This window comes from Patella vulgata, chromosome 8 (genome assembly GCF_932274485.2).
Source record: "Patella vulgata chromosome 8, xgPatVulg1.2, whole genome shotgun sequence".
NCBI lineage: Eukaryota > Metazoa > Mollusca > Gastropoda > Patellidae > Patella > Patella vulgata.
Window position 1 is genome coordinate 34,856,556 of NC_065886.2, and position 25,729 is coordinate 34,882,284.

The following is a 25,729-nucleotide window of genomic DNA, read 5'->3' on the forward strand; positions in this document are numbered from 1 at the left end:
TTTTTTTCGGGGGGGGGGGGGGGGGGCTACTGTAATGATCGCATTGTTTTCATGGTTTCCATTCGTTATGTTAAATAAAGAGGCCACACAGTTCAGTAATTACCAAGCCTTGTTTCCCGATATATGAAATTAACTTGAAGGACAATAATTATTGCAGGAATAACACACTTCCGTCCATTCCTGGAGCTTATACTGTATTCAATTGATTGTGTTAAATGAGTAAATTATATTTTTTATATTGTTTAAATCAAACAGCTGCTGCTGCCGGAGCAACAGTGGTGTTTTTTGTAATTTAAATATGCCTCTCGCTAATAATCTGTGAATCTGAGCTTTTGATCAGAAACTTTATATTTCCGGCTTCTGATAATATATTTTGTATCTCTTAAAAACGCCACTTCCTGTCATTTTAGCAAACATGCTTGTGTAGTTTTCTCCCTTATCACTTGCCATTTCATTGGATTTATAATAGTATATCGGATATGAATAGAAAAATAGTGGTCTAGACGTTTATTTTAGAAAGGCAAAGGCCAATATTTATTACAACTTTTTCGACTGGTTACGCGGAAGTGAGTATTACTATGACGACCATAGAACACCAATTACAAAGTCACGTTGATCTGACGTTAGCATCGCCATTAAATTGCCTCTATTTAAGATTTTGTACCTCAGATTTTATTGGGATTGAAGATTTAATGGCTTTTGTCCAGTCTTGATTATATATTAGTTGTTGCCCGACCTTGATTACATATTAGATGTTGTCTAGTCGTGATTATATTTTAGATGTTGTCCAGTCTTGATTACATTTTAGATGTTATTCAGCCTTGATTACTTTTTAAAATGTTGGTCAGCCTTGATTACATATTATATGTTGTGTGTGCATAGAATATGATTATATTTGCAGGGTTTTTTTTACACGACCCTACTTTTACCTCATTCAATACTGGATTCCATCTACATTCATTTTAAATTTTATCCGAAATTGTTGATTCCTTCAATAAATAGTCGCTTATGATTCCGACTGCGTGTATTCCGGAAATGACACCACATCCGGTATTGCGTTAACATCCGTGTTATGAAATAGGTGTACCTTCTTTTCTCTAAAACCTCTTCGTGGCCTTTAACAAGTTATCTCTTTATACAATGAATGCGGGCCTTTAATTGATATATTTTTCGTTTTTATCTGTATAAAATAACTATACAAATCATGTTGTGTGTGATAACCGCATTATTTATTATTAACACATAGTCAATGTATGCCACCGTTGAATAGTACTACATGTATGTAGATTATGATGTAGACAACGATTGAATAGTTCTGTATGATGTATAAAACCGTTGAATAGTAATATATAAGTTATAAAACATTGAATAAGTAATAGGTAGGCTATAAAACCGTTGAATAATAATAAATAGGTTATAAAACCGTTTAATAGTGCTATGTAGGTTATAAAACCGTTTAATAATAATATATGGTTTATAAAACCGTTGAATAGTACTATATAGGCTATAAAACCGTTGAATAGTAATATGTGAATTATAAAACCATTGAATATTAGTATGTAGGCTATAAAACGGTTGAATAATAATAATAAACATGTTATAAAACCGTTGAATAGTTCTATGTAGGCTATAAAACAGTTGAATAGTTCTATGTAGGCTATAAAACAGTTGAATAATAATATAAATTATGGGTTATAAAACCGTTGAATAGTTTTATGTAGGCTATAAAAACGTTGAATAGTAATATATAGGTTATAAAACCGCTGAGTAGTTCTTTATAGACCATGCAATCTATACAATTATTGAATAGTTCTGTATTATGATTTGTTAATACAATGTTGATAATGATGTTATACTGAGAATGTAATACAATGACCACAATGAAGATTGTATGGTAAATCTTTGTGTTGAAATTCATAACGATTCGTTCACATCATAACATACGTTCACGCACAATGCCTTACTCTAGGTAGGGTAGAGCTTGGATGTTCGATAATTAAATACATCTGCGGTTATTGTGAATTCGGAAACATTTATCTTCTTCTTATAAGTGATAATGCCACATAAAATCTTTAAAAATAATGTCTATGTACGTTTTCTAGTATATAGATATGTTAAAGGCACATTGGTCTTTATCGTGTAACACATTTGACGCAGCTAAAAGATTTAGACATTTGGCGCAGCTAACATTATCAGACATTTGACGCATTAATTAGACTATGTTCACACGACATCTAATTCAAGGCTCGATGCATTACCGCCGAAAAAAAAAGAATCAAATTCTTCGCGGCTTTAATAAACACTAAATATGTACTCAGTCTGATTATTTAACATTTAACGAAATCAAAACACGAACGCAAGAAAATCCCCGGGATTAGATTAAATCGGATTGAAGCTAGGCTTATCCTGTTTCTCCGTTGCCAATACAAGATGGCGATTTAAATTCCACATATCTTTGTAAATACAGAACGGGATTGATCCATTTTGGACTGATATTAATATTAAGAGATTAAACTTTCACCGTATTAAAGTTTGTAAGGGTTTCATATAGCACTGGACCTTCAATCCCTATACCTGGGATTGTTACTTTGCTGTGTCAGTGTCTAGATATGCAGTATTTGCTGCGTGTTCCATTAAATAACACCATTAATGTGACGTCATTCTCCAATAACCCAGGCGATTTGATAATCTTATAATTATTTATATGTTTATCTTGCGTGTTTTTTAATTCCATAATAATAATAATACCTCACTTGTAACTATAGCCTTATTCACATGACGCCTAAAGATATATTATATATTTAATCGTTTATTTATTTCAAAGCTCCATATAAAACAAAACTTTGGTGGCTTGGTATCGATTTTATCTCATTAACGCCAATGTCCAGGTAGCCTTAGTTACAATTATTTAAATCGATTGCAATATTAAAGTTGTCTCGATGCACCTGAAGGCAAATACACATTTCCTTATGTGACTTTAATAATACAGACGGAGGGCCTGACATGGACATTGTCTAGTCGTTCGGATTGGACGAAAAACCGAGGTCCCCTGTACACATTGGTATTCAAGTAAAAGACCCCTGCGCAGTTTGAATTCGAAATAAGAGTAAACCGTTGCGCCCCTCATGGGACAAGAATTCTCTCATAGCGCACCGTGTTACCTATGCCCGTCTTCATTAGCCCCAGTCGGTGCAGAAAAGTAGGACGTTAAAACCCATTTCATTTCATTTGTTTTCATATAGAACCTATTGTTGTTTAATTCAGCAGAGAATTCAATTACTAAATTACCTCAGGTTTCTTTTCATGCTGTGTATGAAACAAATGAAGACTCCAGGGGAAAACTGGTGATGTCACGTTTTTTGACTTTTGAGTAAATGGAAGTTTCCAGTTTAAACACCCATTTCTTCAGTTTAGAAGAGTTTTTTTTAAAATATTGCAAGTTTCTATGAAGAATCATGCATTTAGTGAGAACATTAATTAAGCTGGTGCACACTCCCATAGAATTCCTATGGTGTATTTTGGGCATTTGATTTGACTGACCATGGTTTGGACATCACCAGTTTTTTCCTTTTATGCCTTTCAAAAAACTCTCTGTAGAGAGTGACATGTCCAGTTGTTCCATACAATATTTATGGAGAAGAAAGGATGGACCAAGGGGTATAATCATGGGGAAGTAATCGAACAAAAGCATAAATGTGGACATCACCAGTTTTTCCCCCGTGGGAAAACTTTGTAACTTATTTGTGTCAGCTTTATAATTCAGTATTGTTCTATATAGTCTACTATTATTATTTGTTATTATTATTGGACCATTTCGTTGATGGAGGCGATACCCTTCAAAAAAGCCCATGACTTCGCCAATTCAAGTGCGATCGACACGACACTTAACATGCTTCGTCCTTGGACAATTGTGTATCGATTGACGGACTTTGATTCGTCATATGACGCCATTGTTTCAAGATGGCGGCAATGATGTCATGCCCGGTCCCAGTTTCAAATGGAACTTGTTATTATTACTATTATTATATGAGAATGTTTTGTATTTTTATGTAAATTAAGATGACACGTTATATCTCTACTTGCCATATTTAATGCTCAATTATATTTTAATTCCTGATATTGTAAATAAAACATGACCTGTGATGCAGAAATAAAATTATTTGTTGACGATTACTTGTTTGTTTCCATTTAAAGTCATTTGCATTTTTCGCTCAAATATCCCATTTCTCATGGCTTAATTCACGCCAATGTGTACTCAGATTGATTAATTAATATTTATTTTAGAAAACAAAATCAACATACCAACGCTAAACAACCTCCCAGCTCGGTTTCTGTCGGACTAAAAACATGCCCATCAATTATGTTCGCGAACAACAAAATGGCGGTGGGCTTAATGTATAGCGAGCAGCACAGATCGATGAAATTTCAATTCGACATATCTTTGTAAATACTGAACGGAATTGAACCATTTTGGGCTGATATTCCTATTATATTCAATATAATTGTATTTTACCATGGATTCTATAGGCCAAAATGACACAATGAGACATTAAAGGGACTAAACCTTTCTGATTCTGAGCTCATTAATTAATTTATTCCTGGTTTGAATCCGGTGTTGGTCGAGGAAGTTTTCCAGCATTATTTCACCCTTATCAATGGAACAGGGTGGCTGTGCATGGCAAAGAACATCGTCTAGTCGTTTTCATTGAAAACACAAATCCGAATTTGTCTAGCCTAACGACGCACGGGATAAGAATTAAAAATAACATTAAACATACATTATGCAAGGGCTAAATCTGGTTATTGCAGGTCTTTCTTTAGGCCTGAAATATTATCTAAATTATTAATTAGACATTAATTAACTTATCCAGACCATAATCAACTCTCGAAGGCAACGCTAGCCTGTGATATTTACTGGATTAGGTTCCGATTTCCTGTTCGACTTCCATTCATAATTTATTCATTAAATGGATAATCGAGACTATGTTTTTTTTTATCGTACAGACGTTAGTAATGATGATCCAGGCTAGGCCAAAATTCAATCGCTAAAATCTTGGTTCAGGTTGGATCAATTTGACTGAAATTTTCAGCAAATTCCCTTTACATTATCTAGTTTTTAACTATTATAGTGCGAACTGTCAGCTCTTTATCTAATCTCCCATAATGTATCTTTAATGATTTGTAAATATCAACATTCCAAAACACAAATCCAAATTGGTCTACCCTAACAACGCACTCAATAAGAATTTTAAAAAAAGCATTAATGATATGTAATTATCAACATTCCACAGCCAGACGTTCAAATCAAATTGACTTCCTTGCTGAAAAGATAAGCAATGCTTTTATTAGTAATAACCTTTCAGGTATATATATGGATGTTTTATTTTAAGCCTTTGTTTTTACTGAAATAAAAGATAAGAGAATGTCAGTCAGTTTAAGAGTCGAGAATTGTATCTAGAAATGTTACGAGATAATTGATAAAACAATTCAAATTAGATTCTGTGTTTGTTTGTGTGTATTTCTGGCTCACAATCGACACAATCGGATTAAAACGCAGATCCTATTACGTATCGTTTTTGTAGTTCAAAAATCCATTTACTTGTCTTCACAGCTGTAAGATCTAAATATTAAAACCAACTGTAGATTTCGTCAAGTTCAGATTCAAGCCAGGATCCGAATCCACCTGTAGATTTCGGCAAGTTCAGATTCAAGCCGAGATTCGAATCCACGCCATTTGACTCAATGACAGGCCTTGTGATTTCACGCGTTATATACCACCCTCATCAACCACCCTCACTCCACCCCCACCCCGAGTGCTAAAGACCCCTGTAAGCTAAGTGAAATGTTGCAAAAATAATTGTACTATGGGTTTTGTTTGTTCTGGGTTCGATGTAGAAAGGGAGACAACTACAATAAATACGGTTGAAGTAGATTTCGAATAAACAAAATAAAATTACTCAGCTGTCTGAATTTGCCAAATGAAATGAAATAGGATTTAACGCCCCCTACTGGGCTAATGAAGACGGACATACGCCATACAGAGGGCTATTACCTACACTTATATCGAATTCTAACTGCCAAGGGTTCTTTTAAACGTTATTGTCCCAACCGAACGACTATACGTTGTACGATGTCAAGCTCTCTGTTCTGCATCAATGACACGGGGGAACCACGTCGGAAAATTCCCGTTGACCTTTCTCGACCAACACCAGGGTCGAACATGGGACCTCTAGGTTAGCGAGCCAACGGCTTAATCGCTGAGCCACCTTGACTCCCTTAATATTCCAAATAATTGATCAATGGCAGAATTTGTGTTGGGTGTTGTACCATCCCAACTGGAAAATCGCGACTACAATAGCCCGGCGTTAATCCCTACGAGTTCGAGAACAATCATGAGGCGTTTACTAGCCTTGTTAACCAAGACATAATGTCAAATCTTTCCAGTGGGAAAGTATGGTGGCTATAAATTCGTTGTGCAATTAAACTCCGGCCTTCTCTCTGACATCCTCGGTATTCCCAGTGATCTCATTCAGTTCCACCTCCACTAACCCCTGGGTTCATCCACTGGGGAGAAACGTATTCAAATCATCTGACATTGATGTCGACCAATCAAAAAAAAATCGTTAAATACAAAGGAAGTTGGCGAAGGGAAGTAACTCTCATCGTGATGCATCAAACAAGCCGCCATATTGTTGTGAACGTAAACAATCAGGCTAAAACTGGTTTGTAAACTGTTTTGATTGATTCATAGAATCGGCCTACGATCAAGGACAGATAATTTGAAAATGAAATGAAATGGAGTTTAACGTCCTACTGTTCTGCTCCTAAACTGGGCTAATGAAGACGGGCATACGCCATACAGTGTGCTATGAGGGAAATTTTGCCCGGGCAGCGGTGCTACAGTCTACTCTTATATCGAATTCCAACTGCCAAGGGATCTTTTACGTGCACGCCAATGTGTACACGGGACCTCGGTTTTTCGCCCCATCCGAACGACTAGACAGCTGTCCTTGTCAGGCCCTCCGTCCTGCATCACTGGCAATGGGAAACCACGCCAGAAAATCTGGATGAACTTTTTCCGCGAATGCAGGGATCGAACACCCGACCTCCCAGATAATTTGAATACGTATAGTGGAGTAGAACGGAATGAGACTACTGGAGATACCGAGGATGTCTCTCGGCCTGACAGTTTCCACTGCGTTACTAAATCGTTCTCAGAAACTTAGCTGCGCTTTGACTCACGCTTTCAAACTGGAAGTGGGGGTGCTAAGTGTGATCGCACGTGGGTATGGCAGAGGATTCATTGTACTTATGCCCTGGTCACATGAGGCTTTTTGGTAAACTTGCCTCACCTGTTCAATGAACGAGTTGTAAACGTATTGAGAGCGCAGTGATAGCGACTTGGGCGCATTGGGAGAACATCGAGAGCTGTTGAGGCGCATTAAGATCCCACTGAAGACCGGCATACAGAGAGCTATCAGGGAAATTTTGCCCGGACAGCGTCACTACGACCTACTCTTTGACAAATTCCTACTATCAACGATTCTGTTACGGACCCTAATTACATTTAGCCGTTGTTTCTTGCTAAGCCCTCCAATCTGCACAGCCTTAGGGACGCCACGTTGGGAAACCCAGGAGAATTTTTTTTAAACAAAAAGGAAATAAGTGAAACAAAATGAATTTTCATTCAATATATAATTTAATAAATAATACCAGATATATTCACCCTTCCCATAAAAATACATTTTCTGAAATATTTACAAAACAAATATAATGTAAAACATTTATTTTTCATTAACAGATTGTTTGGAATCAAACCAAGCTTACGCTAACTCCATCTTGAACAATCACTTGGTGACAAATTGTGGTCACACTAAAACTGAAGAAAAATGTAGGCCAGGAATACTTTGAATACTTTTTCTCGTTAAAAAGGTTTAATGCACAGACTAGTTAAAGATGCATTATGTAAGATTAAGGTTAAGAGCTAGCCGTTCTCTCTATACTATTTTAAAAATGGATAATGAAAAAAGAATATATTGAAAATCTCATGCCTGTTTCAGTATAAAGCACAGCTCGTTCATTATCGTAGCAACGGTACTTGATAACCGATACTTTTCAATTTTATCCTTAAATTTTTTAAATCTCACAGATGTTTAAATTCATTTAAATCTCGGTCATTCGATGGCCTAAAGAGTTGATTATAGGCTTACCATGTCCATCAATGGCTAAATATTGTTTTAATAACATTTAAAGCTAAATGAAAGACTTGCAATATAAAGCTTTAGCTCTTACATAGTGCATCTTTAACATTTTTTAAACCTAGAATTATTTCTAAATGGAAAACTTTCATGGATTTGGTTTTGGCGTTTTAAGCCATTTTGATGTCCGATAGGTCTTGGTGGATGTCGACGCCATCATCTGTTTGTGATTTTCTCACAGCTGTGTGGCATTGACGCATCTCTATGCTTGCTATTTTTGTGCTGGTATTTAATCTTGAGCTTTTGTCTTTGTTGCTTGTGTAAGCAGATATTATTGTCCGATGGGTTTTTTGTAAACGCTAGACACTTCTTCTGTTGTTAACATGAATTCATTTAGATCTTGATATGGGGGTCAGGTTGGGGTAGGCACATTAAGTCTGGTAAGCTGCAGACGGTAGTATTAATAATGTTGTTGCTGATACACTATACATTTATTTTATCTTGATATCAGTGCAAGGTTTGGGGTAGCTACGTTCAGTGTTGGTAAAGGGTTGTTATGGCTGCTAGCTACAGACCATAATATTAATGTTGTTGTTGTTGGTACAATTATAATCATATGTAGGAGTCAGCTGTGGTATGACTTAAATTACCTGTGTTACTGGTAAGAGTTATAAGTATTGCTGTTAATAATTGTAGTCGTTGTTGGAATCGAGGTGGTTGTTTTTGAGGAATTTATGTTTCGGATTGTTTTGTCGGTAAACACTGAAAGTGGTGGATGGTAGGAACTGTGGTTTCTGTTGATAGTCGGAGTGGTGGATGGTAAGAACTGTGGTTTCTATTGATAAGAGTCGGAGTGGTGGTGGATGGTGCGAACTGTAGCTGCTGTTGATAGCAGTCGGAGTGACGGATGGTAGGAACTGTGGTTTCTGTTGATAAGAGTTGGAGTGGTGGATGGTGAGAACTGTAGCTGCTGTTGATAAGGGTCGGAGTGATGGATGGTGGGAACTGTGGTTTCTGTTGATAAGACTCGATGGTTGTTGGTAAACATTGCAGTTGGTGTCAATAAGAAATATTATTGTTACTGATAAAAACACACTAGCTGTTGATAAAGCTCTAGTTGTTGTTGGTAATAGCAGCAGTTATGGTCGGTAAGAATTGCTGTTATTGTTGGTAAGTATTGTAGTTGTTGGTAATATTTACGGCTGGTGTTGGTAAGATTTATGGTTGGAATTGGTAAGAGTTATGGTTGGTCTTGGGAAGTATTGCAGTTGTTGGTAAGATTTACGGTCGGTGTTGGGAAGTATTGTAGTTGTTGGTAAGATTTACGGTTGGTATTGGTAAGAGTTACGGTTGGTGTTGGTGAGTATTGCAGTTGTTGGTCAGTATTACGGTTCGTGTTGGTACGAGCTACGGTTGGTGTTGGTCAAAATTACAGTTATTATTTGTAAGAAGAACGATTATTGTTGGTACGAATGGAAGCCAGCCATAGTAAGAATTTTAGCAGTTTTATTTTTTAACGCCAGGGAAGATCATGTTCCCGGTGTTTGATCCCATCTGCTGCTGTTGGTGTTGCTGTTGTTGAGCTGCCATGGGTCCAGTTGGGCCACCTACATGTCCTCCCATTACAGATTGCATACCTTGGTTGTTGCCAGCCATACCGTTCATTGGACCCACTCCTTGCATTCCTCCCATAGGAGTCATTGATCCGGCATTACCCATTTGTCCCATGGATCCAGCAGCTCCCATTGGTGACATACCGCCCATTGGCCCCATTGGTCCCATCGGTCCCATCGGTCCCATTTGAGACATACCACCCATCTGTCCGCTTCCAAACATACCACCCATCGGGGTTCCTATAATAAACAAAACAGACATAAGATGAATTTCTCAAATATGTTTTACAATCGAAATATTTTATCACATATCTCCTTGGTTATTAGAAGTCACGGTGACTCAGTGCGTAAGGCAGAGGCCCTCCAACCTGAAGGTCCCGTGTTCTAGATTGTCCGGCTTAGTGTCCCCTTGTCAGACGTGCAGGACGGATAGTCTGACAAGGGACAACGTATAGCGGCTTGGATGGGTCGACAAAACGAGGTCTCGTGTAAACATTCATGTGCGTGTAACAAGAACCCTGACTGTTGAAATAGACCGTAGTGCCGCTGACCGGGCAATAATTTTCTCATAGCGCACTGTATGGCGTATGCCCGTCTTCATTACCCAAATCGGTGGAGAACAGTACGACGGTATCCCCAGTTCTACTCCACTCACCTCTGGGTCCGTCCATTGGGTTTTCACGAATACAATTTATCTGTCCTTGATCGTAGCTTGATTCTAATACCAAACAGTTTACATACCAGTCTTAACGTAGTTCACTACAATAATCCTAGTTGCAATAAAATGCGAGTTACTTCCCTTCGCCCAATCGATTGGTCAATAGAAATGGGCGGATGTTTGCGATATCACTTTAGTGGAACCAGATGTTAAAGAACCAAGGGCGGATAATTTGACTATGCGTCTCACCCGTGGATGGACCCACAGGTGAGTGGAGTAAAACGGACCGATACCAATGGGGGATAACGAGAATGCTGAACAACTGGCATTGTATGTAAAAAATGAAATGAGGTTTGACTTTCTTCTTCTTTAAACCAGACGAGTTAGTGAAAATGGTGGCCGGGTAAATTTCTCGGAATTTCAAGTAGATCGTTCTTTCTGTGCAGAATGGGGTGACACCTTTTCTATTATTATATGTTATCAATAAAAAAAAACAAATGGTATTGGCATTGACATATTATAGAATATGGGCAACTTGAAGAACATCGGCGGGATCTAAATATAACCATAAAATGTTAGTACTCTATGTTTCTTCTCGTACGGCTGGGACAAAAACTCGGGATCCCGTTTACAAATCGGCGTACACGTAAAAGAATCTTTGGCAGTTAGAATTCGATATAGGAGTAGGCCATAGCGTTGCTATCCGGGCAAAATTCCCTCATAGCACACTGTATCGCGTATGCCCGTTTTCGGTAGCCCAGTTTGGGCAGAACAGTAGGACGTTAAACCCCATTTCGTTTCATTCCACTCTCTGTTTCAAATAGTCAAAGGAGTGTGACACGCGCTTTTTATCTTATTTCTAAGCCCTGTGTGTGCAAAATGAAATAAAATGAAATGAAATGGCGTTTAACGTGCTACTGTTCTGCTCCGAACTGGACTAATGAAGACGAACGTACGCCATACAGTGTGCTATGAGGGAAATTTTTCCCGGACAGCGGCACTACGGCCTATTCTTATATCGAATTCCAACTGTCAAGGGATCTTTAACGTGCACGCCAAATGTATACACGGGACCTCAGTATTTCATCCCATTCGAACGACTAGACAGCTGTCTTGTTAGGCACTCCGTTCTGCATCACTGACAAGGGGGAACCACGCCGGAAAATATAGATGAACTTTCTCTGTCAATGCAGGGATCGAACACCCGACCGCCAGGCTAGCGAGCCAGCGTCTTACCCACTTAGCCACTCAACAAATTTAATTACGATTGGAAGTTAATAATTTAATTTGAAAGTGGATAATCGAGACTTTGGATATTATCATAAAACAGCGGTAGCAATAACAGTAGAGACTACATTGTTCTTCAAACGACGATAACTGAGCTCAGCTCAGAATGAAATAATTTGACTGAAATTTTCAACATAAATAATATTCCCTTTTCATTATCTATTTTTAAACTATTATAGTGAGAAATACCAGCTCTTTATCTAAATCTTACATAACATATCTTTAAGCGGACAGTGTTGAAACCTCCCTTGAGTGACTGTTGTAGGTAATTGATTATTAGATTATCTGTCAAAATTTATCGTCACAAATTAAAAAGAACCTCGCCCTGAGGTCAAACAGTTTAACAGATTCATTGCGACATGGTCGCAAATTATTATTAAATTATTATTATGTAAGATTAAGATGAAACAAAAGCTGCTAGTTCTCGCTATAATAGTTAAAAATAGATAATGCGAAGGGAATATGTTGAACTAAGTTAGGGATATTTGGAGAATAGCGGAGTCTCGATTGTCACTGCTACCGTTACTACAATAGTAAACAGCGTCTCGATTATCCATTTTTTAATTAAATCATTAACCGCCAATCGTTTTTAAATCGCTTGAAAATCTAAAGCATCCGATAGCATCGAGAGTTGATTATGGCCTTGCCATGTTAATAGATGTCTTATTAATAGTTTATATAACATTTAAGGCCCACAGGAAGACGTGCAGTAGGCAGATTACTATTTAGCTCTTGAATATGCCTGGTTAATAGACATTCCTTTTTTAATTTACCTAATGACCACCGGCGGGGCGGTTTACTCATCTCGACACTAGGATTTAGGGGCTTCTCAAGTGACGCATGAGTGACTGGATAATTGACATTATTGACCTTAGCCATTCCCCAGTGTAAGTAAAAATGGCACCCTTCCTTAGAACTGTGCGCTAATGAAATGCAATGTAATGGGGTTTAACTTTCTACTTTTTTGCACCCAGTGCGTACCGGTGTTGGCCGAGAAAATTTCTCGGAATTTTCCAGCCTGGACGAAAATCCTAGCTCTAATTGTTTACATGTTGGTGTGCTCATAAAAGAAACTGTGAGAGTTGGAATTCGATGACGAGTAGGAGGAAACGCCACTGCCAGGTCAAAAACCTCCCCTCTTAGCACACTAGTTAGTCAAGAAAAGCCAGACGTTAAACCCTGCAGCATTCAATCTGAAAGGAAATGAAGTAGAATTTCACATCCCACTTTTCTGCTCCAACTGGGCTAATAAAGACGGACAATACGCTATACAATGTGCAATGAGAGAAATTTGTCCCTTGTAGCAGCGCTACGTCCTACTCTTATTTCCAATTCTACCTGTCAGGTGTACGCCAATGGATACGCGGCTTTTCGTACTATCCAGACGATTAGACATTGCCCTTGTCAGACCGTCCGTCTTCCACCACCGACAAGGGGAGGGGAGGGGGTCACGCCGGAAGATTCCGAGGAACTTTCTCGGCCAACAGAGGGAGCGAATCCACGACCGCTTGGTTAGTGAGTCAGAATTTCACCCACTGAGTCACCACTGTTTCTGCTAAAAATAAATGGTGGTGATATAGAATACATTCTTACCTTGCATCATGGTGTTAGGTAGAGCTTCAGCGGGTTTGCTATCTTTAGTTAGAGTACAGCAGAGTGGGATAGGATTTATACACTGTGTACCAATAACCTGGTTACTAGGACACATGGCGATACCACTTCCGGCCAAACGATCCATATCGATGTTGCTGACACTTTCTATCATGGAGACGGTTTGTCCTGGGCTTAAACTAAACGCTCGTCCAATTACACCGGATGGTCGAGATTGGCCGGCATTGAACCATAGAGCAACACCCATTGGTTGATTCACGTTTGTGTTGATGATGTTACCCAATAACTGAGCGTCACAGAAACCTTCAATGTGGCCGTTTTCTGTAATAACTAGTTGAAAGTGACCATGAATCGGTGAACTCATACCGGCAGATATTTTCGCCTCCATTTCCAGTTCCTCTTGTTGCGCCATTCCCCAATTGCTCCATGCGTTCTGGTTGGCATCAGAGAAAGTTATTCTCATTTCGTCATCTGTAGCCGTTGATCCAATACAAGTCATATAAGATGTAGATTGCACAGGATTTGATCCCCACATTGAGGCACCGAACATTCCCATACCATTGCGCGCCCCCATTTGAAACGGGAAACCCTGTCCTTGAACCTCTTGGTTGAGGATGGTTACTATGGTGATAAGAAGAACTGAAATGACCGGCATTTTTAGTTTGTATGTTTTCTTGACTTCACGTGAAAGTGAAGAGATGAAGAAAATGTTGGATTTATATATCATGGTAAACTGTTATAGTTACGCCACCGACACCTCATCATCATTAGACGCGCTACATCACTTCACGCCAGGTGATTTCCTGCTTAGTTATCTAATGACTGAGAAGGCGGGGGATCCGCTAAAGGGAAACGTCGCGGTCTTAATTAATACTGGTGATTAATTGATTAATAATTAGCCAATAATTAGACGATACTAACCGCCATATTTCTTTTTGACACCATAATTGTCGGTAATTTCGTTGATAAGCAGACGTTCGTTTCATTATTTACCTACATGGGGAGTCGTTCACTTGATTGGTTTATATCTGTGGTGGGGGAGTTGGGTGGACGAATGTTTTCTTTTTTGCGTGAGCTTTAGATCGGATTTCTTACGGAGTCCATCCCGGTATTTGGCCAAGAGCATTCCTCGAGATTTTACAGCGTGGTTTCCCCTTGGCCGTGGTGCATGGCAGCGTCTAGTTGCCCGGGTACACGTTGACATTCGCGTCAACGATTCCATGACAGTCGGAATTCGATGAAGAGTAGGCACAAACGCAGTTGGGGGGGGGGGGGGTCGCTAGTGGTTTAGCGTTAAACCATAATAATGTCTGTCATTGAGTCAGGTGAGGTGGTTTCGATTCTCCGCTTGTATACGAAAGGGATTAGTGTCGCCTGTCCAACTTCGTGGGTTTTCTCCGGGTGCTCTCTGGTTTTCTCCCACTGCTATAGACCCCTACGAGCAAGCGCATTATTAAATAAAATTGAACCATACGTTTGTCCAGAAATAACCTAGTCTATCTCTCTCAAAGACGCAGATGTCTAGGTTCAATTCCATTCATAGCACACTGCATGGTATATAACACCTGGAGTCACCTGTCCACCCTCGTGGGTTTTCTCCGTGTCCTCCGATTTAGCCCCATGGCTGATGACCCCTATTGAACCATATCTTAATATCGAGTGGACTTTAAGCAACATCTTTGGCAATAATCGGCTTCAGGTAAGCAATTCAGAACAGTTTGTTACTTTTGAAACTGTTTGAAAGTATTTATTTCATTAATTTGATAATATCATACCTTAATGTCGATCGGCTCCTCTTTGTTGTCCCCAGCTGTAAAACCCATAAGATGAACGGCCACTCTTGGAGCAGTGATGCACAGAGGTTCTGGGATACCCGGAGCCAACTCCACGAATGTATACCCACATGACTCAATGGGCATAGTGACAAAGGAAGGCATTTAAAATATACTAAAACAGATGAAATTACGTTTTATTCAAAGTAGGGCAAGGTCAAGAGCGACAATTTTAAATTTTAAAAACTTTGGCATTCCAGCCCAGGCGTAGGGTATGGAATCCATGGAACTCTGTCGAGTGCGCCCGCTGCTTTGTCGACACTTCAGTCGAGAACCCAGGTATAGAATCCATACACCTCTATAGAGTGCGCCAAATGACCTGTTAAAGAGCTAGGTGAAAACGTGGCCGGCCCAGCGTGTAAGAAATAGATTTTATTTTGGTTTAGAGCGTAACGTTTTACAATATGGAATATGTTTTCAACCGCGGGTTTCTTTAACGTGATTTTAACACGACAGTCGATCTCACTATACTTTATTATTACTCATCACAGGTAAATTTTCACCTAAAGAAAATAGATATATTCTCAATGATATATCAACCGAAAAATATACTTTTATTTGCATGTATATTATGTATGTAAATGTATGTAAGGGTGTATGTGTGTATATATTTTTATGCTAAAATGATTTCAAATTCTCAGTGTCCGGTATATATATAAAAATAGTTAAAACTATAAACAAGTAGATCTAGCAAAGCATGAACGCTTTCATCTTTAATCTTCCGATTAATCTGAAGATTAAAGATGAATGCGTTCATGCTTTGCTAGATCTACGTGTTTCTAGTTTTAACTATTTTTATATATTTATATATATATATATTGTATAAATATACTATACTGTCCATCTTTATACAATGACATTATTTATGAATAGTCCCAAACCAGTGTTGAAATCAGTTTGTGTCGGCATACCTTTTTTATCTTTTCATCATTTACCGTGAAACAAAGTAGTGCAGCTATGCGGTTGTGCTAATATATATATATATAACTTGTAAATATCCTGTGATATTATTTTTGTAGAATGGAAATAAATTATGTATTTCGTATATTTTGTTAATAAATATATCTACAAGAAAAAAAAAGACGTTCGTTCGCTAACCTTGAGGTACCGTCTTCGATCCCGGTGTTGGCCGAGAAAGTTCATCGGTATTTTTCGGCGTGGTTTGCCCTTGTCAGTGGTGCAGGACGGAGGGCCTGGCAATCGACAACGTATGATCGGACAAAAATCTGCTGTCCCGTGAACACATTGGCGTGCACGTAAAAGAAATGAAATGAAATGTGGTTTAACGTCCCACCGTTCTGCTCCGAGTCTGGGCTAATTATGAAGACGGACACATACAAGAACCCTTGGCAAATGGAATTCGATATAGGGGTAGACCGTAGTGCTGCTGTCCAGACACAATTTCCCTTATAGAACACTTTAGCCGATTCAGAGTAGAACAGTAGAACGTTTAAAACCATTTCGTTAAATAGTCATGAAAATGGTTTTAAATAAATAAACCCAAAGGCGTTTTTTGTGACTTTGTTTATAGAAAGACCGAAGATTGAAACAATATATAGTCCCATTTATTTTACTAATGAAAAAAATAGTAATAATATATCAAGCCTATACACAAACACTGGAATTCATTATTATACATAAAATATCTATAAAGCCCGTCTATCTACGTTACCTCATATACACAAACACTGTAATTCATTATTATCAATAGATATTAATATACATAAAATATCAATAAAACCTTCTGTCTACATTTTCTAATATTAATATTTATCTCGTATAAGCATCTATAAACAAACACTGGAATTCATTATTATAAATATATATTAATATACATGTACATAAAATATCTATAATATTAATATTTATCTCGCATAAGCATCTATACACAAACAATGGAATTCATTATTATAAATAGACATACAATATCTATAAAGCCCGTCTATATCTTATATTAATATTTAACTCGTATAAGCATCTATACACAAACACAGGAATTCATTATTTATAAATATATATTAATATACATAAAATATCTATAAAGCCCGTCTATCTACGTTATCTTGTATTAGCATCTATACACAAACACTGTAATTCATTATTATAAATGAATATTAATATACAGATTCTATAAAGCCCGTCTATCTACGTTATCTTGTATAAGCATCTATACACAGACACTGTTATTCATTATTATAAATAGATATTAACATACATAAAATATCTTTAAAGACCGTATCTACGTTATCTTATATTAATATTTATCTCGTATAAGAATCTTTACACAAACACAGGAATTATTATAAATATATATTAATAATATACATAAAATGTCTATAAAGCCCGTCTATCTACGTTATCTTATATTAATATTAATAGTTATCTCGTATATTTTATTTAATTCTTATGTATTTTAAGAATATATATCATAACTTTCAAAATAAAGTAATTTGAATTACATTTTCAATATATTAATTTTTCAACATCTAACTGTGAGACTAACATATGGTTGAATTTTATCCTAATAATTCGCTTGCGTGTAGAGTTCTTTGGCAGTGGGAGGAAACCGGAGGACCCAGAGAAAAGCCAACAGGTTGAACAGACGACTTGACTTCTTGCCATGTACACGCGCGGGGTCGAAACCACGCCACTTGACTAAATGACAGACCTTATGACCCAACGTGCACGCGTTAAACCTAACCCCACATGCATTTGAAAACAAAAAGACAATGGTGAAAGGCGACATTTATTATAGGAACTAAAACTAGTATATAGTCTACCCTGATCTCATGCATGTAGTGTCCCTATTTACTAAAATGACGTCACTGCCTTAATATTCCTTTCATCAGACCTAGCAAAGACTCTAAACAGTCAACTCCCATTCAATATTTTTATTCGGATGATTGTGACATTTTGGGCTGTTTGTGGTTAGAAAGTTTGGAATGTTAAAAGAAAATGTTATGGGCCTGTGGTTTAATATTGCAGTCAATATTTTATTTATTTATTTATTATTATTATTATTTTTTTTTTTTTTTTTTGAATTGCCAGATATCCTCCCACAGTCTCATATAACAAGGAATTATTAGTGAGCAGACATTCATCCGTGTAACTGGTATCACTCGTTACTTCAGTCAGTTAAAAAGAAGAAGAATAACTCGTGTTTTCCTTTTGCTTTCGTCACTTCCGTTTCTTACAATCTTCCTTAAGCATCTATAGTAGCAATGACGTCTGTGTTAAAATCATATCTGGAAAGTGTTTAACCAGTTCTATCACACCAATATTGTCCTTTGAGTGTGGGGTAAAATAGAGTTATTGGCCTTTATTCTGCTTCAACACTGAAGGGGCTATTTTTCAAGGTTAGACATAAGAAATATCTTACATTATTCATTCGATGATATAAATTAATATTAAAAAGTTCACCAACCGATACAGGAAAATATTTGATTTCATAGATTTTTATAGTTTCTACAAATCGACACATGCACCAAAATTCGACAATTGAATAATAAACATGAATTGATGTTGGACTGTAAATAGAAATAAAATGAAATGGGGTTTGGCTTCCTACTGTTCTGCTCCGACTGGGCTAATGAAGACGAGCATACGCCATAAAGTGTGCTATGAGGTAAATTAGCCCCCACGCCAATCATATGTGTACACGGAATCTCGGTTTTTCGTCCCACGGAAAGACTATGCGTTGCTTGTCGGGCCTTCTGTCACTATAACTATTAACACACTTTTAAAAAAATTATATGCCATACTGACTGAATGAGTAATAAGTTTTCACATCAAAAGCAAGGGCTGGTATACTTTATCTGTCTTCAGTCAATCAAAGGGCGATAACTCCAAGGAGATTGGGTGACCGAATAGTTAAAAGCCTGCGCGCTAGATCACAGGGTCTGTCATTGGGTCAAGTGGTTTCGATTCCACACTTGTACGTGACAAAAAATCGGTCGACTGTCTAACCTCTTAGGTTTTTCTCCGGGTCCTCCTGTTTCTTCCTACTGCTAAAGACCCTTCCAAATACTGTAATGGAAATGTGATAAAAGTTCATATTAATGTGCGGGTTGTCATTGTGGATCAACCCACACAATCGCTTTGTTTTGAATCATCTCTTTCGGTCGTGTTCCTTATCCAGTAAATACCTCAAATTCGCCGGGAATTTCTGTCCAATGGAAACTCCATGTGCTGCCACTGATTGGATGATTGATTTATGTCAGAGGGAATTCCGTCTAAGATCACCGCTCATAATACCATTCATTCATTCTTTATTTGTCTGTTTTTTCACGTTTTGTCTGTCTATCACACTTCATTTTTAAGACCATTCTTCATACATCCATCGTTCATTCATATGTCGTTCACGTTTTGTCTGTCTATCATATTTTATTTTTAATAAAATCCAAGCCCTGATAATAACTAGTGTTAAATTTCAATAATCCCAGATACTCGTCACGTGTTTTATTATGGTGCAACTCCTCTAAACAATCCAAGGCGAATGGTTCAAAGTTTAAATAGAATTTATTAGCAAACATTTCTTTACGGCGTGCCAATAAAGGGAGATCACCCATACCGAATATACAAATAAGGCGAACTCGCTTTCCTCTACACGGCCAATCAAACGGCTCACGACCCCAGTTTTTAAACCGAGCCAGGAATGGTTTCTTATCTTTGGTGGTTTCTGGAATACCTGAAATTAAAATTCAGAAACAAATTAAAATCAAACAAAATAACGTATAAAATGTTGATCGTGATCGATCGTGAATTTATGTTACAAAAATATCTGGTTGTTTTTTTTTAAATAGACACCAACATGGGTGTTGGATAAAGCATTGAGTAGTTCAGATAATTCTGAAAAAAATTATTGTTAAGTTAGAAAATGACATATGGTTTAACGTTTTACTTTTCTGCATCAAAAACGCCATGGACTGTGCTATATGGGGCCATTTTATAGGGACTCTTCGTCGAATTCCAACTGGTAACGTGAACATGGGACTTCGAATTTGCACCGCCCGGACGTGGTAACCTCCTGTTCCACTGACAAGCATACACACGCCGAAAACTCCAGGGAAACTTTATCGGATCGAACCCGTCATTCATATTATGGTAGGGTCTGTCCGGTTGTGCTCCAAAACCATTTATGACAAGGTTTGGGGGCTTTGTGTAGAATTTTTCACCACAGAAGTTCAAAACTTACCTTTATAACAACCATGGTATATCAAGATGTGGCAAATAACGTTTACTAAGTATATCAAGATGTGATATATATAACCTTTACTAGGTATATCATGATGTGACATATAACTGTTACTAGGTATATCAAGATGGGCATATAACTGTTGCTAGGTATATCAAAATGTTTTGTGAATCGCGTTGGCTCAGTGAGTAAGATACTGGCTTGCTAACATGGAGGTCCCGTTTAAATCCCGGTTTTGGCCGAGAAAGTTCCTTGCTGTTATCTGGAGTGGTTTGCCATTGTTAGTGGTGTAGGACGGAATAGTGTCTAGTCTATTGGATGGAACAAACGGGATTTTTTGTATACAAAGAGCGGATTTTTTGTCGGGCAGTTTCATTTCGATTTTCCCGAAATTCGAATTCAACCTTCATTACGTTCGGATATACGCGATTATCAAAAGAAACCAAGATTTTAGTGTGTAATGGTGATATATTCACATAATTATATAAGCTAAAAACGTGATTTTTTTATACATTCAAGGGCCATAATTTAGGAAGTTACGATCCGATACGCGCGAATATCGAAAGCAACCAAGATCCTTGGGTTATAAACATGTATTTCAACTCTCATCAAAATCGGATAAAAATTGTGACCTCTAGAGGGTCCACAAGCTTGATATACTAGATGCTATACACTATTTGCGTACGAGGCGCGGCCATTTTGTCCGGCAGTTTTGGCCCAATTTTAACAAAATTCGAACTCAATAAACATTACGGTGTAACAGTGATATATTCGAACGTATTTTTTTAAATCGGATAATAATTGACCTCTAGAGGGACAACAAGCTAAAAACATGATTTTTAGTACAATCAGGGGCTATAATCCATGAAGTTATGGTCCGATACATGCCACTATCGAAAGGAACCGAGATCTTTGTGTTATAAACATACCTTTCAAGTGTCATTAAAATCAGAAGAAAATTGTGACCTCTAGAGGGTCCACAATCTTGATATACCATATTTTTACGCTATTTGAGAACAAGGGGTGGCCATTTTGTCTGTCAGTTTTGGGCCGATTTTTACGAAATTCGAACTCAGCCATCCTTAGGGTGTAACGGTGATATACTAAAACGTTTTTGAAAATTGTGACCTCTACGGTGTTCACAAGTTAAAAACGTGACTTTTCGTACAATCAGGGGCCATACTCCATGAAGTTTCGATCCGATATATGCCAATATCGAAAGTAACCGAGATCTTTTGGAGATAAACCTATATTTCAAGTTTCTTCAAAATCGAATAAGAATTGTGATCTGTAGATTGTCCACAAACAATTGTGGACGGACGGACGTCCGGACGGACAGGGGCGATGACAATATACATCCACATGAAAATGTGGGCGTATAAAAACCCTTTGTACTGTGTACATGTAGGTGTACACGTAAAAGAACCTTGGTCCGTGGGAATTCGAAATAAAGAGAGGGCGCAGCGCCGCTGTTCGGTCACCACAACGCCATTCACGCCTTTATTAGCCCCGATGAAAAGGAAGTGGAGCGTTAAACCCCATTTCATTTCATATCATTTCTGAGGGATTAGGAGGCCGAATGTTTTTCCGCGTACGTGTTATATCATATATCATCAGGTCTGTCATTGAGTCAAGTGGCTTGCTTTCGGTTTTTCTCTGGGTCCTTAAAAACTAAAGGAATTATTAAGATAAAATTGAACCATGTTAGTCCCGATATGACCCAGTTTCTGTCGAGTGGACGTTAAACCCCATTTCGTCCACCAATCTCTCTCTCTCTCTCTCTCTCATATCAGTTCCATATTACCTTTGTAACTACCGGGTATACCAAGTTGTGGATTGTGGTTTAGACTACTAAAATAAGTTTCATCTGGTACGTCAACGTTTTTTACCCACTCCAGGAAGTCTGTGGCAGTTTTGTTGTTCAGGACATAATCTACAAAGTCTCGATTAACCACGATGTGAACGGAACCTTTAACTGGTCGTATATTATGGGGTGGTGAGACTCCTGCTTTAGACCATCTGGCTATATTAGCCCTGAAATTGAATAAATTAATGTTAGTCTATTACTGATTTATAAATATCATTATTCCTGAGGTCCAAAACAGGCCAACAGCCCCTGAAAAAAATATCAAGCCAACAGTGATACTGATTGCACTGACCTTACCCCCACCACCCCGTAAAAACACCTCATAATATTAATAAATTGCACATTTATCTTATCTGATCTGCTTGCTTATACCTACCCCATGATCGAACTTTCTCAAGGTTTTGATGTAGTGGGGCTATGCATCAAGTTTCATCAAGCTCTCTCAGTGATATAGTGTCCCAAATCACTGACCAGTCAAATTACTTGTTTATTCTTAGCCCATGATCGAACTTAGTCAAGGTTTTGATGTAGTAAGGTTATACACCAAATTTCTCCATGCAGTCTTTGTGCAAAATGTTAATCGTCGAACTTAGTCAAGATATTCAGCATCTACACAAGTAGAGTTATTATGTTCCAAAGTCTTAAGCAATCAAATCGCTTATCACTGCTTAGCCTAAGCAGAACATTCGCACCGTCAAACTTAGTCAAGTTATTGATAGGATGAAACTTTGCTACAAGTTTTCATCACTCTCGCTCAATAAGAAAAGTTATAATTTCACAAGAATCGAGCAATGAAATTGTGCATCTCTACTAGCAGAAAAGTTGTTGCATTCCAATATATCGACCAATGAAATCAAGTTTTGACAATCTCGACCAATGAAATTGCTTAACCTTGGTGGACAATGCTCATTATCATTAATTCCCGTCCTAGTCCGCACTTTTTTCCGTATGCAAATGAGGTTCGTCGTAGTTTAATATAAGATATATGTTTTATAATGAAGGTTCCCAAATACATTTGTCTATAATGCAAAATGCAGAATGGGGACTCTTTTATACTGTATTTTGTACTAGTGAAAAGTGTATTCTGTATTTGAACGTTGTGTGGGGGGGGGGGGGTGTTTAGCCCTAATCAAACGAAACACTGCGAGAAGTATGGAGAGACAGAGAGAGAGAGAGGGGGGGAGAGAGAGAGAGACATGGGGTTTAACGTCCACTCGACACAAACTAGGTCATTTCGGGAATAACAATTGGTTCACATTTTTATTTCAATAATTCCCTTGCGCGTAGGGTCTTTAGCAATGGGAGGAAACCAGAGAACCTGGATAAAACTCACGAGGTTGGACACCACGCCAATTGACTCAATGACAGACCCTAGGATACAGCGCGCACTTGCTAACCATCGGCTACCCACACCCCCGGCTATCAACATGGATACAATGTAAACAATACTGTTTGGAGACGAACAATGGTATCACCGTTTTTAATACCTTAAATCACTGTCCAAAGTTTTAGGGAAGACCCCAGATTAAACGACTGGCTGCCATGTTGCTGTACTTGGGATATATTTGATTGAACGGGAAGAATAGACACACTCCGTTAAGAGCTCTAGTATCAGAAGCCAATCCAGCAATGGTCAGAGGGGAATTTCTCGGGCCATTGCTTCAGGAATATGCTCTCTCTCTCTCTCTCTCTCTCTCTCTGTATTCGAACACTGTGATATTAGTATTGTGGAGCAATGGAAATTGCAAATTGTAAAACTAAAATGCATTTTGGACCGCGAACATTGAAATAATAATGGCAACGTTATTCTTCCATATTTCTTACACGCAGTGTAGTCTTAAACATCCGTCACCATCCTCGACTTAGATGATTCAACCGTGGAATAGCCTAGGGCCTATCATCATCTAATTCAGGCACTGGTTAGAAATTGAATATTAAAGATGCATTATATAAGATTTCGATAAAGAACTGGTCGTTGAAAAATAGATAATGAAAAATGAATATATTGAAAAATTTATTCAGATTTGCCATGTTAATAAATGTCTAAATAATAATTTATATAACATTTGAAGCCAAAATAAAAACCTACAAAAGGCATATTTAGCTCTTGCTATAATGTATCTTTAAACACGAGATCATTGTCGCAATCATTATACTTACCTTCTAACGGTTCCTTCCATATCATTAGCGCCATTATATGTTTCTAATATTTTAACAATTTCATAATTAGTCTTTAATGGAAACTCCTGTCCTGTCAAATTGATAAAGTATTTCCAATTTTTATATTTAAACAACATTTTCATACAAATTAATTCTGGCTCCAACACGGAGAACGTGCCCCACTGAACGTCCACGTACTTCCGGGTCATAAACACGTTGTCAAGGCACCCCACAATCCCCCGCACAGCGTTATAGATGTCTTCTGTGACCTTAGCGTCTACGTGAATACAATAATAGTTTTGTGGTCGGTAAATGGCCCGCAATAATCGCTCAAATTGTTCGACATCTTTAAACATCAAGATACTGTAAGCTATGGGGAAATCTCTCTCCTCTGACGTCAGAGAATCAGTAACGTAGCCACGTTCAGAGATGAAACTGTCACAGTTTTTGGTTTTAACGAAATACCACGTGTTCGAAATAGAATTCCTGTAGTTGTTTGATAAAAACGATGTAGCTCTGTCCAATTCCGGTTTGTTGCCATTTAACATTTTTTTACAATTTACTGCCTCGACGTAGTTAAATGTATAGTTAAATGATTTTCTTTTCACCATTGAATGCTTTCTAGTATTCCCATCCGAACCACTTCGTTCTTTAACGAGTTTTCCAGTAAACTTTGTCGGGATCTTGGTTGACCGGACATACATTGGTAGGGATTTTAACCTCCCTGGACGGGGTCGGTGTTGGAAAAGTGTTGAGGTGGAGCTATGCGTACGTTCGATGTTGTTGTAGTACAGAATAAGAATTATCGTTACGAACAAAAATACGGCGAGGAACTTGAAGAACACCCGGGGTCGTTTGTGACCCTCCATTACGGGTCAAGAACGACATGATCTGTGATGTATCATCACGTGTCTGCTAGCACCCGGACTTCTACGTTGTGTATCATCTGAAAATAGAAAATTAACCTTCATTATTTCTCTTATTACATCCATCTCTCTCATTATTTCATTTAAATACAAAATTAAAGCTATTTTCCACGTTTAGACCAACCACGATAAGGAAATGAAATGAAAAGGGGTTTAACCTCCTACTGTTTTGCTCCGACGGGGCTAATGAAAACGGGCATACGCCATACAGTGTGCTATGAGGGAAATTTTGCCCGGACAGAGGCGCTACGGCCTACTCTTACATCGAATTCTAACTACCAAGAGATCTTTTACGTGCACGCCAATGTGTACAGGGGACCTCTGTTTTTCGTCCTATCCGAGCCACTAGACAGCTGTCTTTGTCCTCGATAAGGAAGACAGCC

General features: G+C 38.0%; 1 protein-coding gene across 3 annotated transcripts in view; it reads right to left on the reverse strand.

Moving 5' to 3' along the window:
• Positions 1-16,742: 16,742 nt before the first annotated feature.
• The window catches only part of LOC126829367 (beta-1,3-galactosyl-O-glycosyl-glycoprotein beta-1,6-N-acetylglucosaminyltransferase), a 66,585-nt gene continuing 57,598 nt past the window's right edge, over positions 16,743-25,729 (reverse strand). For all 3 annotated transcript variants that reach the window (XM_050559182.2, XM_050559181.2, XM_050559183.2), the window contains exons 2-4: positions 24,421-25,366; positions 22,198-22,427; positions 16,743-19,886 (exon numbers count right to left, since the gene is read on the reverse strand). In XM_050559182.2, coding sequence (XP_050415139.2) covers positions 19,576-19,886; positions 22,198-22,427; positions 24,421-25,289 — 1,410 coding nt within the window. In that variant the 5' untranslated portion in view covers positions 25,290-25,366 and the 3' untranslated portion in view covers positions 16,743-19,575. The remainder of the gene's footprint in view (positions 19,887-22,197; positions 22,428-24,420; positions 25,367-25,729) is intronic.